General features: G+C 39.8%; 1 protein-coding gene across 1 annotated transcript in view; it reads right to left on the reverse strand.

Annotated features, from left to right (window-relative positions):
* Positions 1–17,796, reverse strand: part of b4galnt4a (beta-1,4-N-acetyl-galactosaminyl transferase 4a) — a 192,261-nt gene that overhangs the window by 127,759 nt on the left and 46,706 nt on the right. Inside the window, exon 2 of the mRNA XM_061822634.1 lies at positions 190–302. Within this exon, the coding sequence (XP_061678618.1) occupies positions 190–302 (113 nt within the window). The remainder of the gene's footprint in view (positions 1–189; positions 303–17,796) is intronic.

Consider the following 17,796-nt stretch of genomic DNA (forward strand, 5'->3'; position numbering starts at 1 on the left):
AATCAATGCATAAAAACTGTACAGCATCCTGAAATTAAACCTCCATCCATCCATCCATCCATCCATCCATCCATCCATCCATCAACCCTTCAATCCACTTGTTTTAATCAACGTCAAAGGTGAGCTGGAGCCTACCCTAGCTGACCAGCATTAAGAAGAACCACAAGCGAATGTGCACAAGAGACTCACCGCCACTTCATCTTCCCGACTGTCGCTGGTGTCTTCATTCTTGTGGTGGCTCGTTGAGGAGCGAGTGTCCCTCTTGCGGCTGGTGTCCGAGCCATCTGTCTGTCTCTCTCCATCTAGAGTCAAAACATGGACACTTCTCAGAAAGCTGGAAAGAAGGGCTGCCGAGATCGTTAGCTCCATTTTAATCAAATTTGTGTAATGATGATGAGAATGAAGATAGAGTGTAATCCTGATTATGCGGGCTTCATTATCATCATTTTATGGTCAATAGTTGTTTTGAGCTATTACATAAATTTTTCAACTCAGACACTTTGTACTATAATCAAAGCTGTATAAATTCATGGAGAAACGTCAATATAGAAGTAAAAAAAAACAGAAAAGGCAAAGTATAGAAAAGCAGTGCACGTGTCAAGTGTGACATTATTACAGTCCAAGCCTCTTGATTATGCGAGCTTCATTATCATCATTTTATGGTCAATAGTCGTTTTGAGCTATTATATATATTTTTCAACTCAGACACTTTGTACTATAATCAAAGCTGTATAAATTCATGGATAAATCTCAATATAGAAGTAAAAAAAACAAAAAAGGCAAAGTATAGAAAAGCAGTGCACGTGTCAAGTGTGACATTATTACAGTCCAAGCCTCTAACTGAAAATTGGTGATAAGTCTGAATATTGATTTACTAGCGTCAGTGTGTCACTGTCATCTTTCTGAACAGGAAGAAATACATCTTATCCGGATTGCTGTGCATAATCGAATCAAAGCAACAAGAGCAAGCCAGATTAACTCAATAGACCACAGTGACACTAGGTCAACACTTGCATCTATCTGGAGGGGAAAAATAAAAGAGGAGGCCCAGATAAGGGAGGAGAAAAGCCATACCCCAATCACTCGCATTTGTAATATTTGGATTGCCATGCATTTTAACACATTTGGCTGACAGAGCCGCTGCTGTTCAGATGGGAGGCAATAAAATCTGTTGCCTTCATAGCGAGTGTGGGTTGAGGGGAGGGCCTCTTTGGTGTTGGGCATGCATTATAAAGAGAGTGGTTCATCGGCTCCTGGAGCAGGGGTGACTATGAGGCTTAGCTGGACACAACTGAATACACACATACATGCTTGCATGGACACACATGCGCACCAGGGGACAGATTATGATTAAAAGACAAGGTTGGGAGAGCGGGTAGCTATAAAGCATATTGAGAGCTAATGGTTTTCCAATATGTCCCCTTAAAGAGCCTGTGTGTACTGCATTGGAGGAATGAAATAGTATGTATGTGTGGCTCAGATTTAAAATACAACTACAGTGACACTAGATTGACCTCCACCAAGGTGCTATAATTAGTTTGGATCAGCAATAAACATACTGCATATAATGAAATCTATTTAACGCTACAACTTTTTTTGTTGATGTATGGCAGTTAACTCGACAATGAATAGAAAAAGAAAAAGATGACAATTTCAATTTGTCTTTGGAAACGCATTGCTATTTTTTGCAAGAAAATTGTATAATGGCCACACAGTACAGTAGACTCATGCTTAGCACGTCTGCCAAATAGTCAAGAAGTTATGGGTTTGAATCTTTTCTGTGGGCCCTCTTGGGTGGTGTTTTGGATGTTCATCCAGGTTTTCTTCTGTGTATATCAGCGTCCTTCCATCTTCCATACAGGTAAATCATATACACACATATATATATATATATATATATATATATATATATACATATAAGGTAAATTGCCTATAGGTATGAACGTTTTTTCTTCTATAGGTGACCTTTGAACGGTCAATTGACTGGCGACCAATCGAGGGTGCATTCTAAATGTCAGCGAAATAAGTTGCAGTTTTCGCACAGCCTTAATGAAGACAAGTTGTGCAGAAAATGGATGGATAGATTCAGTATAATTCCATTTTATTATGAAATTAATAAATGTGGCAATAGCACCACGAGAGATTTAAGGTTAGACTTGAGGTAACGTTGCAAAATTGAGTTTCAATTTTATAAAATAACCATGGTCATGTAGATAGGCGGTCTCAGAAAGAGCACAAATTAGATCTGAATGTCTCAAAGCTGGAATATCCTGGCTAATATCAACTCTGGTCTGTGTTATTTACCTTAATCATGCAATTACTGATTTAAAATCATTAAAATGATTTGGACATACTCCTCTCCCCAACAATGTTTGGGTGTTAGAAAGACTATAAGAAGCCAGTACGCAAGGAAGAGCATGGAAAGCTGACATAGTTGAAATAAAACAGTCACTACACATGACATGCTTGGAGTAAATAACAGTTTTCCGCCAAACATCTTGTTTACCTATTTTGAATATAAGACATCTGCATGAAGACCAACACAAAAAGACAAGAGGGGAGCATAGCAACATCTATGTGAGTGGAGGCAGACTTACCTTATTCAGACCTGGGATAACATAACTAGCCTTAGCAACCTAAGATTTGAGATAAAGCCTAATGATACCTGAATAAAAGTATGTCAGAATGTCTTTATAGAAGTGTTACAGTATATCGCAGTATATAGCAGAAGCTGTGCACTGCAATGTATAAGCATATTTATTTAAATTTTAGGGTGTTATTCATCTCCAGGAGTCCTTACCATTAAACAGGCAGTCCGTCGGAATCGATCTATATACCGACAAGTATTACGGGCAACATATGCAGAAAGAAGAACGGTACGGCTGCTCTTTTTTTGCTGTCCACACATGCTCAGGTGACTGGAAAGTGTGAAGTTCTCCACCTGCCATTTCCATTCATAAACCATTCCTGAAGTGCAGTGTGCAGGTGGGCAAGAGGGGAGGTGGTGAACTTCAGCGGAGTCAGGACCAACTGCTGGACTGTGACGGGACTTCTTCAAGCCTCCATGCTGCCACTAATAAAGTAATGAATTGCTGACTGCCAGGTTAATAGAAGCCAATCGACTACGAGATGTGCCAGCAGCAGGAGGCCGTGTGGAATACTGATCACTTAGCAGCTTCCCCCTCTATTGTTCTGCCTAATCTGTTCATGTTCCACAGTCCAAAAGCGGCAGCCATTTAAATGATGCTACTTGCAGCTAGAGGGCAGAGTAGAGATTTTTCTTTTATACGTTGAATAACTGTGAACTGTGTTATTATCGATATCGCAAACATAACGGAATACTTTTAGTCCAATCAGAACATGTGTATATATATATATATATATATATATATATATACACACACACACACACACACGTTCATCCACTTTCTTAGCTGCTTATCCTCACAAAGGTTGCGGGAGAACTGGAACCTATCACAGTTGTCATCGAGCAGGAGCCGGGGTCTATCCTGAACTGGGTGCCAGCCAATCGGAGGACACATGGAGACAAACAGCCGCACTCACAATCACATCTAGGGGCAATTTAGAGTTTCCAATTAATGTTGCATGTTTTTGGGATATGGGAGGAAACCGGAGTGGCTGGAGAAAACCCACACAGGCATGGGGAGAACATGCAAACTCGATACAGGGAGGGCTGGGTTTGAACCTGGGTCCTCAAAACTGAGGCCAACGCTTTCCAGCTTCAAGTCCAGTTAATGAATGGGGCAATCATTGAGAAGTCTTAATTTTTGGGTGTTGCACTTTATCTGTTGCAGCATTTTTTGGGTTTATTGCATAAAACTGTGCCAACAAAAATGTGTTCATCTGAGATGACACACCGTGCATTGCAAAAGTAGCATTGCGAGGACGCTACTGGGTCTCATTAAAAATACACACTTCCACTGTAGCAAGAGAGGAAATGTATTAAGAACAGCCTTAAGTAGGATGCCTTGCAGTTTTCTAAAACTGGAAATTACAACCACCATATTAAAAATACTATTGAATTAATACCTCCCGAATGGTGCGAACCAAAACTGAGCTGAACAAATGGATATCTTTAGAAAACTTTTTCCTCGCATGTAGCTAATCCAGTAAAACAAAATGTTAGAAATCCATTGAAGCTTGTGTTTGAAACGTCCCATTTTATGAACAAATGAGCTGATGTTTAAAATTTTTCATAGAAAAAAAAAATTAAATGCGTATATGTTTTTTGACACCAGTCCTGGAACATTTCTGACTGGCTGCACCAAATGGGCTGTCACAAATATACGACTCCCTGCACAAACTAATGAGTTGTTAAAAATGGGCTGTATGAAAACATTTTTAAGGTTTAACTAGACTGCATCATCCAGATGTTTCCACTATTTTGACTCTGTAGCTTGTTCAAGCAAAATATTACAAACACCACTCTCTGTCAATAATCCTGAACAGGCCTTCGCAACTGCAAACTACAAACACAATAATCAGGACAGTAATAAAGTCACGCCTATTTAAAAGCCTCAATTTTAAAATGTGCTTGAATGTTTTTTTTTTGTTTGTTTGTTTTTTTAATACATAAAAGCAGAATTGGTTGTGTACTGCAGCTCCTGCTGTTGCTCTGATTATATTGTGCAGATACTTAAATTGTTCTGGCTGGTCAGTGCCTAGTTCCTAGGTATGGCTCCGAAGAGATGTTCACATTTTCTTGGTAGCATATCTCACTGTTTAAAATTTAAAAAATGATAACAATTCAGACCTAAAAAAAAAATAATCCTGTTTTAGTCAATGGGCATCACCCTGTAACAAACCGGACAAAAGTCAGAGCCATTGTAGAACATTCTCATTGTGCTCCTTTCTTCTACCTTTGACCTTTGTTTGTCACTGTCGAAGTACTTTGCTGTCTTTAGTGTGAATAACTGAGTAAGACCTCATTGTGGGATTGTTTCAAAAATGCTGCTGTAACCTCTGCCACAACCAGAATTATACTTCACTTAAGACATCATTAAAAGCTTTTCATTAGTCATGCTGTGCTTAATGTATAAAGCGCCAAATTAACCTCTTGGTATGTTCCTGATAGCAACATGTCTTAAATTGCTTTGAGTGAGAGCACGCAGCTTATCTTCTATTTGGCCAAAATGTCTGAGCAGAGTTGGGTTTGAAATATGGAGGCGGGCTATAAACAGTCTCCCCAAACTTGCATATTTTTAATAAATTGTTCACACAATCATCTCCTGTTGCTCTCAGCTATACCACAGTGTGACAAGCTCTCAATGACGTAGGGTGCACATCTGGTAAATACTAAATTCCTCCGTTTCCTCCATCGGGAACATGACGAAAGATGTATAAAGCTGTGGCAACATTATTTTTTTTAACCTTCTAGAAACAGGAATAGCAGAGGGATATGAGGCAGCACGGTACAAGGATAGGGATTCTTAGAGGCTTCAGAGGAGGAGATTAAAATACTGTCACTAATGGGGAGAGGAGGTTGAGTGGGATGTAAGGATGAGAACTTGTGCGAAGGAGTAAAAGAAGAACCTTTAAAGAAGAAAGGACCCTCAAACATTTTTTTCTGATAATGCTATGACTAATAACTCAATGGAGAATCAGTCCCTTACCCTCCCCCTGGTGTCGTTTACATTACACTGCTTTTAATAGAGCCAGCGCTCATAAAGTTTTACAAGGGTAATGACTTATGTCAACGCAATCAGGCATGACAAAATGCAAGATTTGAAATTAAAATCCAGTATAATGGTTGTATTGGGCTCTTTTAGGTCTGACAGTGACTGGTTCATGAACGCAGACAGCGTGGTGTGGTGGCGGGGGGTGGGGGCAGCATGAGGCTGTGCTGGCCAAACATCGATGGCTAATTATAACAAATAAACTCGACTGATGTGTGCCATTAACCATGCAGTAATGAAGCTGTGTGGAGGACTGCTGTGACACTAATGAAGGGGCACGGCTCCCTTTAGCTAGTCAGTTCTCACAGCCTCCTGAGGAAAGTGAAAGCACCTGAAGATAAGTGACAGCAAGTTGTAGTGGTTGCTGGAAAACAAAGAATAAAAGACATTTAATATGGAGTGGCACAACAGAAGATGTTTGTAGACTAAGGGCATGCAGGGCAGAACAACACATGCCTTATGTGCTGTTATGTGGGTCAGGGCCAATGAGGTCCGACTTTCCACCCTCACTCTTCAAGGCTCCTCTGCAATGTTTTGTACTGCACTAATAAATAAAGCTGTCACTTAGCAAACATTCAAATATCAAAAGGAAAATAATGCTTTGGATGGAGACAAATATACCATCAAAGCCCCAAGGCACAGTGCACTCAACGATTAATAGGCAGCAAGAGAGAAAGTGGAATGACCTGAATGCATTGATGGAGTATAACCACAATTACGCACATAGAAACTGGCAGCAAGAGAGGATTGCTTTAGAGCTCATCTAATAAATTCAATCAATAATGTTTGGATTAGCAAGTTAACGAACATTCGGGTGCTAGTTTCAGACTGAAAGGCAGTGGGTAAAAAGCTGCTCCTGATATATTTACAAAAATCCAGCTCAAATGTTGTTTTTTGTCTATGCATCTTTACTACTGCTGCAAAAATGGATCAGCTTTCAGAAGACTGGACCACTACAGCCAAGGTGATCTGAAACAGGGTGAGGCAGGAGACTACTTAGTGTATTTTATAGCGGGAGAAGAGAGAAGGAGAACTGGTGGTGGAACATCAAAGTACAAGAAATTATACAAGGTAAGATGTCAGCTCAGAAGAAGTGGGAAACGGGGAGGACCACCCAGGAGAGACGAAAGTAATACATTATGATGCCACGTAGGCCAAAGGTAGATTTGGCAAAAGCCAAACAAGAGTCATGATTACATGTTCGCCAGGTTTGACACTAAAGAAGGAGAAAAAGTGTCGAGGAAATGCACACCACAAACTGAGGTGACAGAGATCCCACGACTCCATAAACATATTCTTCGAGGCTGGCCTGTTGGTCTTCGTGGGTCCTAAACTAATTAACATTTAACCTTGAAGTCTGGACTCCCAAAGGTGCCACCAATCCGGACCAAGTAAAAGGCTGAGGCGACATCAAATGGACCTTAACCTAATTAGGAGCTTCCTGTCAAACTTTGATTCCTGGAACATGAACGCAAGGCACCACCCACTGGTGTTGAAAGGAACTGAAAACTTGCTTATGATCTGTGTCAACCGAAGATAAAATGTTTGAATATTTAATGAACACTGCAGAAATATTCTAAATGTATGCCTTGATCTATTTGTCAGTGTGTCATCGCCATATGCTTTTTCAACTTTTTCTGAATAACTATGAGATTTTAAGAATTGTGGCTTACGTTTGACTTAAAGTAGCGTGAAATGTGATTTTGAACAGTAAACAACCAATCTTCCACAATGGAAGTTAAACAATTATTCTTTGTTTGAGAGAAATAATAATGGGAATGTTTTACTGTGATTTCTTACTTGGAATATTTCAAATTCTACATTTGAGTCAGCCTAATGTGTGTACTCTCCCCTTCCCAGTTGCATATCCTCCTTTTGAGTACGCCCTTGGCATATATGTCAACTCCTTTCTCTTTCTCTTGCTGTTTGGCCGTGTTTTGTTCTCTGCCCCAGTCCTGCTGGGAGCACCATGGGCCACACCCTCCACCCATTTTTTTGGGCTTGGTAACCCCCAGAGCCTGGGATGAGTACAGACTTGGCTTACCAGTCGATTTGTGGTCGACCACGAGAAGATCAGAGCAGGTTAGAACCAATACACTTCCATCCAAGCGTGATCCCTCTGAAATTGTCAGTGAGCCACAAAAATAGGCAGGAATAGAAATAGGCATAACTCTCTCAACAAAGGGTGACACCCAAAAATTTTCGTCCTCTGCCTCTTTTTGTCTTGTTTTATCATTATGCATTATTTTCCCTGCCTCAACAAAACCAGCCTTCATGCTCCTGAGGTCCAGGAGAATAATAATTTTGGGGAAATTACTAGCTTTACATAAATTCCTTTTGGTTTTCCTCTAGCGCTGACTAAATTTATTATACACAATTGACATTTCCGCTAACCCACCAGCCACACATGTCCTGCTGAACGGATTGTCGGCACCAGACTACCCAAGCTTGAAGACTTGCATGCCACTCGAACTAGGACCAGAGTGGGAAGGATCCTTTCTGACTCTCCACATGCTGGCCACCAGATTTTCCAGCTCCTTCTATCGCGTAGGCGCTATCAATCAATGCAAATCAAAACTAATAGGCATTAAAACTGTTTTTTTCCCTCTTGCAATTAAGGCAAATTCTTGATCAGCACACCTACTATTTTCTGCCTTGCGCCATTGTTGGAACACACCCTCACATCCTGCTGGTCTAATCAGTAATAATATGAGTAATATATACTGTAAACCAGGGGTGCGCAATGTGTCTATTGTTATTTGTTCTTTTTAGTTTGTATGTTCATCTTCTCAGTACTCAACATGAATGTCGTACCAAGGCGGCACCGACTGCCGGAAACAAAGTCCTTGTGTGATGTTACAGACTTGGCCACTAAAGCTCATTCTGATTCTGAAAATGTCACTTCCTGTCGTGCTGTGTGTCTGAGTTTATTGAGTGCAGCCTCTGTACTTCTGGAACTCATATTTAAAGTGTCGCAACATCCACGCATACTTAACAAGTTCAGTAAAATGCATATGGATTTTTTTTTTTTTTCAAATAGGGTATTTGAAGTTACATTCAATTTACATACTCAATTCTATTCCATTAAGAGCACAAGTAAAATTAATTACATTGTTGATGGTCATTATGAGAATGTGACTTTTTCTTTTTCGTTTCTTTCTTTTATTTTTGTCAGAGGTAACATTTGATGTGCATTAGTAATATGTAAAGCACTGTCAACTTATCTTCATTGAGTGGGTGCATAAGGTTAATTCAAAAGTTCATCTTACTGTTAAAAATAAATACCCTATTTTCCGCATTATAAGGTGCACCGCATTATAAGGCGCATAGAATAGATGCTACAGTAGAGGCTGGTGTTACGTTATGCATCCATTAGATGGGCTGCGCTAAAGGTTCAATATTGATCCATATATAAGGTGCACCTGATTATAAGGCGCGCTGTAAGCTCTTGAGAAAATTAAAGGCTCTTAGGTTCACCTTACAGTACAGAAAATACGGTAAATAAAGGCCTGAGTTAATTGAAAGTCATGCATTATTTTGCAATGGAAGGCTCTAATTTCTAAACATTTTTCAAAATTGTACAAGATCTCTTCAGTGGTGAAAAGTCATCATCCCAGCACTCGGTGCCATAGAGAAAAGACAGGAAAGAGAAAGAATTCCCCATGAGCGATAAAATATCTCAAATGAGGTAGTTAGAGAAAGAATGGAGGGAAGGGGCAAATATAGCTCCAAGGTATTCATTGTGAGTCCACATGCAAGCACACAGACACAGTGAACACAGGGCACAAAGCAATCCTAGTGACACCCAGAGGAGGCTGCTCCCATACCAGCTGCAGAGATAAGGAGCTCAAACCACCATCACAGACCATGTGTCACCAGGGAAGCATTAAGAGGGAGCACAAAGAGGCTGCGTGCTTCCCCGGCCCCCCTTGCTCATTTGCATACATTTGTAAATGCTGAAACAAAGCCAACTCGGGCAATCGCGCTGGGCTAATGCACCAGCACACGTTAGCTTGATACGGAGAAGAACAGAGCATCCAAATGAGGTGAGGGCACTAGCCGTAACCTTCTGTGATCATTCATCCATCTTGTGGGCTCCCCATCGGTGGGAGACAGTGTTGCAGACAGTGGGAACCAAACCCTCCCTGCAGACAACACAATAGTTGAACTTGAATGTATAGACTAATATGTACGTCACGTGGCACTAAGGCTTGTGTGCCACAAAATGGGGGAATCACATTGTTATTGAGGCAATAATGAGAAAGAAGAAAGTGATGTAAGAATATTGAAGGAAAACTGGAGAGATTATATATCCCTGACTAGAACATAGACAAATATCAGTGAAGCCTCAAAATACTAGACTGAACCCCAAATAACCTTAGGTTGTTTACACCCCCGTCTTTTTTTTTGTCTCGTTGTGTGGTTCTAACATTGGTGGTGTAGTTTGCCACTCCTTGGTCTTATTTTTACTTTCAAAATCGCCCGCCTTCTCAAAACCACTCACTCGTTCCTCCTATTTTGTCATCGTCCTCGCAATCACATACCCGCAGCTCATTAATATTGGAGGTGTGTTCCCGAGCAAGGCCACAGAAGGGGTCATTGTCTCATCATCATTCCGAAGAGTCATTACACTTTAGATCACATTGCCTGTATGCCAAAAGTGAGAGATGCATGAAAAAAGTAGGGTGAGGTGCGAGGATGAGAAAATAAAAGAGTAAAACAAGAAAAAAGATGAGGAGAGCAATGGTAAGGCTTTACAGCATGAAAACAACAGATAAGAAAACGTGCGGAGTGGAAAGGCGGACAAGGGAAAGATGAGAGGACGGAAAAGAAGGAGCTGAAGTGCTGCATACAAAAAGAAAGAAGGCAGAAAAGGACAGAAACAATAATAGCCTTGTCTTATCACCGTACAGTGATGAATTCCCTTCTCTCTCGGACTCTCCCGGCCTGGACCGTGCCTGATGACAAACCCCAATCCATCCATCACTGCAGCCATTGCTATTTATGACTGCCAGTCTTCCACCAGCAGCCATGACAGGACCAGCTGGGCTTCATTTCATCTCAGGTCAGTGTCGTCACTCCTGGGACCTGATGACAACCTCAAAAGGGGGCTCGCTGGTCCGTCTTCACCTGCCGCAGGCCTTTTAGCACATCAACTCCTGATTATCAAGGTTAAATGACTTGATTGTTAAATGATACCCGTTTACAGCGACCGTGTTGAAAATAAAAATTTTACACAGGTTGCTCAACCACACATCACAGACACAGATACATCCATAGACAACACCTCAATTATTAAAATTGAGGAAGTAACTGCCAATTTAACACAAATATAAACATTTACCAAAGGAAAGAAGATCATGGGCCACCAAATCCAACAGACAAATATGTAGGTTTTTTTTCCTGTTAAAAGTTGTATTTTCTGTTTAATGCAATGTTGGTGAAATTGTGTACATACTGAACATTGTTAGGCATTGTTTAGGGTAACAATAACTTGTCTCTCTTTTTATATCTTCTCCTTGTGGCATGGAGGTCTGTTGCCCGAGTGAGACTCGTGCAATTTTCTCCCAGTATCATTTTACACTATAATTCCCCAATAAAAATATTTGCCTCAATCAGCAATAAGCACTTGGCACACATCTCATGCAATCGACTGCAATTGTTTGCATTTTCTATGTCGTGTCTGTTTATCCATTTATTTATTCCTCCTTGGAATCTATTATTCATGGGTGTTACTTTTTGTACCCTCCAGCGACGGTACAGGGTGGTCACAAACGAGAAGCCGAGTCATTGATCGGCACCTTGAACGACACTTTGGAAATGAAAAGGAGATGTGAAGCAGCAGGTTCAGCACTAGGACAAATTTGCCACTCACACGCAGGAAGCACAAATAGGAACGATCCCAGTGCAGAGACACATTTACTGCAGCAGGCAAAGGAGCACACCAAACAATATGATGGAGGCAAATGTACGTAGAACTGGTGACACTGGCAAAGACTTTGAGGTAAGTGGCCGCATCCAAAACACATGCTGAATGAGAGTAAGATTGGAATAAAATGGAATGTCCCAATTTTATCTTTCTAAATAGTTTGGGCAGTTACTGTGCACTGAATCACCCTCAGAAGAAGACTAGCCTTGCTTATCTATGATAAAACCCTTACCTTGTCCAGTTATTTCCTACCATGCGTTCAAAAAGTGTGAAATCTTTTGTACATGCACATGCACACAGTTACATAAATCTGTCACATAATTAGCCAATTCATCACTTTAGGCAGCTCTTTCTTGTGCTTAAAAAATTTCACTTTCAAATAAATGACCTAACCGACATGAAAGAAGATAAGACTGTCACGTTAAAAAGGAGCATGTTAGTCAGTAGGCTAATTGGCAAAGCATTCTGAATGCTCCACTTTGATAGTGACAGGATTGTCAGGGGAGAAGATGCGCACAGGCCAGGCAAAAAGAGCCGAAACAACATGTTTTTAATCTGCATAATGGAACAGATGCCCGGCCGGCTTACTTAACTCTTTTAGAGCCCAGAGTCAGGATCACACCGTGTCCAACACGGGTGTGGAAATAATTCTGCCTTGTACGCATCGCTGCTTGGCAACCTCGTTAACTGTAATAAGCACACATCCTATGCTGCGACAGGTACAGTGTTCGCTTGTGCTGCTTCCCAAAGCATCTTCTGTGAAACTACAGTGGATATAAAATGTTTACACACCCCCTTTCAAGTGTGAAATGTGATACAAACAAATCAGACCAGTATTATTCATTTCAAAATGTGTCCACCATCAATTTAACTTACGAATTACACAGCTCGAGAAATATAATGAGTATTTTGGAAAGGTGAAATAAAAATCAACTGACTTAATGTGGTTGCATAAGTTTGCATACCCTCTTATAACTGCAGATGTTGTGACTGTATATTCAAACTCATTTTAAACCTCAGTTGAAGTTCCCTTATCCAAATGACCTTTTCCATTTTTGGAGTTCGAGCATAAGCCTGAAAATATTGTTCTAACACCGAAATTGAGTTGAGCTGACTGGTATTTGGAACTCTTCATAATTCCTTCAAATATGACCCAATCGAATCCCCAGTTCCAGTTGAAGGTAGGCAGCCCCAAAGCATGATGTCATTATCACCATGCTTAGCAGTAGGTAGATATAGGCGTTCCTTGGTGACGACGATTGTTGTGTTTGCACCAAAAATACAATTTGAAGTCAGGAACAAAATGTTTGGCCTTAACTTGTAACACTCCAACCACATTTTAACCACCATAGTAAAATTACACATACTTTAGCTACCTGCAGTGTTATTGATGAATAATAATTCTGCCTCTGAGGAGGACTTTTCCTTTTCAAATATGCATTTTATATTTAATACAGAGTGATTCAATTGAATATGTACAAATGTGTCTAACAGTTCTTATTGTTCTATGAAGGATACTGCACTGGTTTGTCTTTTAAGTATGGTCAGCATACTTGCATATAACATTTTTTATATTGTTTACGGGTGAACTGTTTATGTTTTCCAAATTCCGAAGGGTAGTACATGCAGTAGCATGCTGTAGGCTCTACATGTATAATATTTTTGCTCCACCAGTTAGATATAGTACCTAGTATTTATATAATGTATAAAACATGTCTTGTTAAGTATGTTGCTTCTGGAAGAAGGAAAAAAAAGCAATTTAACTTTCTTGCTTTACAGCCTAACCAAATTAGTGTGGTCAGACAATATTCATATGAAAATATGAATAGAGTTAGGAAAAAGCAATGCGCTTTATTTTCACAGTGACTCAGGTACTAGAGTTTTGATGGTTTGTTAAATGATATGCATCTAGGGGGAATGGAATAAAGACTGCAACAACAATAGTATTTATTCTGTGAATCATTTGCTTCTATGCAGCTTTCTTGCCTTTTGTCTAATGTTTTTTTTTCTTTTTTTTGGGCATCTACTATAATTCCCGACGCTGATCTCCGCTAATCATCCAATTAGTTCCCCCCGTGCTCTATTTTGAGTTTCCATTTCCAGTGTTAATTCCTTGGTGAAATAAAATTGATGTTTTGGATTAAATAATATGTAGTCTTTTTAGAAAAATTAATTAGAAGGTGTATGAATAAAAGTTATAAGGACTAACTAACATTGAGTGTTATTCAGTCCTTTCATTGACAAATTATGTAATCATTTCAAAGCTACATGAGAAAAAGAAGAGTCAGCAAAAACAACCTTTTAGACTGCTGAAAGTCCAAACAGAGAGCAATTTTCTCTTTGAGTGGACTGTCAAGCCATAGAAAAGGAGGAGTTAAACCTCCACTCTCTCTCATGGTACGCCAGAGGTAGCGGCCATTTCTGTGGGCAACCAATCATTCCCATAGGAAAAGACTCGTGTTCAAAGTTAAAACTATCTCCAATTGGACAAGAAAGAGGTGAAGTCAGTCAGGTCACCCTGTCAAACACAGCCTGCCTCTTCCCCCCATGCCACATGATAGGAGCATACAGTGTACAGTATGTATAATCCTTAACAGAAATGATCTTGGCTTTGGACCGGCAGAACTTACATTTAGTAACTACTGTACATATAGTTCTAAGTCAGATTTTTAGGGGTTTTGCCCCATTCTAAATAAAAACAATGATGGTTACAATTTGGTTATGAGGAGACATGTAATGCATTTGTCACAATTTAAACCAGATCCCCGCTATCTTTTGTGTGTGTCTGTAGATATACACACATATCAACAAAACAGTGCAGTTTAGCTGATCTTGCATGAAGCCACCACTGGCTAACAAGCAAGATTGGTTTTTGAAATACTCAAATGACCTTCTCCTGTTAATAGGTGACAGTTAAAGAAAAGATCAATCAATGACACACTTGATTAAGATATTTCTCTGTTTGAGGCAAAATGTTAATGTGGGAAATCTTACCAGATCAGTATTCAACAAGAAGGCGGATGACTATGAATTTCAAAAGGACATTTTCCACATTAAAGATGCAGCTTTGACTTATCAGTGGCAAAAAGTCACAGGGTAACTTCTTCATACGCAAGATTTATCATTTACTGATTCGACATACTTAACAGCTATTAAACTGTCTGCTGAATGCTGGTGTCAACAAGAATGCGGAACAAATATAATTGTTCAAAATATGTCTGCCATTCTATTGTGTATACACTACTATCAAAATGTTAATGTTTGCGTCACACAAACTATCCCTGTTTTCTGGCAGGCTGAATTATTGATTATTATTGATTACTGATTATTCCAGCAGAATAATGAATAACAAAATCAGACATGGCGACACCCAAAATCATGATGCGATCTTTCATATTTCTTCCTAAACCAAATATTTTCACATGCTGGGATTGGCTTGCAAGTAGTTCAGGGTGTAGCCCGCCTCCTCCCCGAAGATAGCTGGAATAGGCTCCAGCACTCCCGTGACCCTTGTGAGGAGACGTGGTTTCTGAAGAGCGATTAATATTTTCAACAAATCTGGTTTGGGACATCAATTTATGTGGCCCATGTAAGTTATTTGGGTTAACTTTTAGGATTTGCATTAACTTCCATAATTCTTGCTAAAATATGGACCAAAATTTTAAATTAGCACATCTAATCGCTAAATGAGATGTTGCAAGCGTTTTTTTGTTACCAAACCCATTTTTACAGTCACTTGGATAGTTGAAAAAATTAATATGCTTGATTTCAAAATCTGTTATCCATTTGTTGTGTATATCTAATACTGTGAAGAAGCGACGAAACATTTATATGGCCTGATGAGAGAAATCATAGCTATAATGTGGCACACAACGAAAATGAGTTTGATACCCCTGACCTAGTTGTAATAAATAGCCAAAAGAACCATTAATATTTTGCATTCCTGGGGCAGCAGTGGTGTATGAGTCCTGAATTCACAGAAGTAACAAAAATGCAGACTCAACAACAACAACAAAAATGCTGTTTTTGTTGTTTTGACTGGTATGGTGCTTGTTCTTGTGCGGTTAAGTTGTTTTCCTTAAATGTGTGCGGAACGTGCTTCTAGATCTACTTTTGTATGTTAACCACCTTGAGACATCTTTTGCTGTGCTATGTGAAAAAAATATGCAAAAGCAGTATGTTTGAGCCCCTGGTTTGTTACCATTACAGGAAATCTATTACATTTTGTTGTGTTTAAAAAGAAAATAATTTCTTTCTGTTTTGAGAAAATGGAAACTGGTCTTGTAAATCAACAAAATATATTGTGTATATGTGCAATTTTTGTTTATTGTATTCAAATTGAGCACATGAATTCTATGAACGGGATACAATACGAGCAAAATGGTGAGCTGTACTAATTTACTCAAAATAAACAAAGCAAATTTATCACAGTTCAAAAAAGAGGTCTTCAATTGATGAAAATGAGTCAAAGCAAAATCAGAACTTGCCTCTCATCATACATTTACAAGGGAATAATTAATCAGACCTGCATGTTTTTGAGAGGAAACAGGAGTACCTGGAGAAAAACCCACACAGACACGGGGAGAACATGCAAACTCCACACAGGTGGGGCCAGGATTTTAAATGCGGTCCTCAGAACTCTGTGGTGTACGTGCTCATTAGTCGTCCTCTGTTCCACCCGTGTGTTCAATACTTAGCATATAAATTGTTTGTTAAACAGAATTTCAATTTACATCCTGCTTATCCTCACAGGGGTTGTGAGGGTGCTGCAACTTATCCAAGCTGACTACAGATGAGAGTCAGGATACACCCTGAACCGGTCGCCAACCAATCACAGACCACTTATAAAAGAAAAATATAATTCACACTCACATTCACACTTGGGGGCAATTTAGAGTCTAAAACAGAATTTGTATTTGATGCCTGGCAGTACAAATGGGAGAATAATAGTAAAACTATCAATCTGTATCAGTAACCTCCTGAATTCAAAACAATTATCCATCCATCCATCCGTCCATTATCTTAGCCGCTTATCCTCATGAGGGTCGCAGGAGTGCTGCAGCCTATCCCAGCTGTCAACGGGCAGGAGGCGGGGTACACCCTGAACTGGTTGCCAGCCAATCGCGGGGCACATGGAGACAAAAAGCCACACTCGCAATCACACCTAGGAGCAATTTAGAGTCTCCAATTAATGCACGTTTTTTGGGGGATGTGGGAGGAAACTGGAGTGCCCGGAGAAAACCCGCACAGGCATGGGGAGAACATGCAAACACCACACAGGGAGGGCTGGGATTGAACCTGGGTCCTCAGAACTGTGAGGCCAACGCTTTCCAGCTGAGTCACCATGCCGCCCCAAAACAATCTTTATTATTCTTAAAAATAATAGTAACATGCATTGGATTAAACCATTCACCTTATTTGAAACAGATCTTAAAAGTAATAACAGTTGTAATTATTATTATCAAAAAAAAAAAAGAACACCTGGACTTCCAGGTAGAACTATTCTGACAATAATAAATTCGGAGCAAAATGGCCCAGTCTTATTCTGACTATTCTGAAGTCCTTTCCATTTAAAATACCACAAAAACAATTTATCCATAAACTTTTCCCCTCGTGAAAATTGTTTATTCCAATTCTTTATTAACTACTGAAAAAAAGGATCGTCAGGAGCCAACAATTAATCTTCAATCTCTGCTTTGTAAATTATAAAGAACGTTTTACGCAAACAATGAGCATGTTAATGAAATGAGGTTCATCAAAAAATAAGACAACTCTAAATGCTGAAGCAAGTCTGACTTATTATGTTTGTCCAAAAGGAAATAGAATCATAATTAGGGCTGTGCTGTCTACGCACAATTATGCATGTGAAAGTGAAAATGCGGAAGCACTGAGAAGAGAGATGCTGAGGCTAAGAGACAACGACCAACCAGGAAACACACAACAGAAGGAGTGAAAACGGATGAAGGCTAAGAGACAGAAAAAGGAGTGACTGAGGAAGTCAGACAGGATGAGAGAAGCGCTGCAAAAGTAAGGAGACGAGAAAGTGGATGGCCTTAATCAGTCACTCTCGAGCATGTGCATGCACACGGACACACAAACGCTTACAGACCTGCTCCCCCCTGCATCTGTGTGTGTGTTTGCACAGTGATGCTCTCGGTTTCATTACAGGCC

This window comes from Syngnathoides biaculeatus, chromosome 6 (genome assembly GCF_019802595.1).
Source record: "Syngnathoides biaculeatus isolate LvHL_M chromosome 6, ASM1980259v1, whole genome shotgun sequence".
NCBI classification, from domain to species: domain Eukaryota; kingdom Metazoa; phylum Chordata; class Actinopteri; order Syngnathiformes; family Syngnathidae; genus Syngnathoides; species Syngnathoides biaculeatus.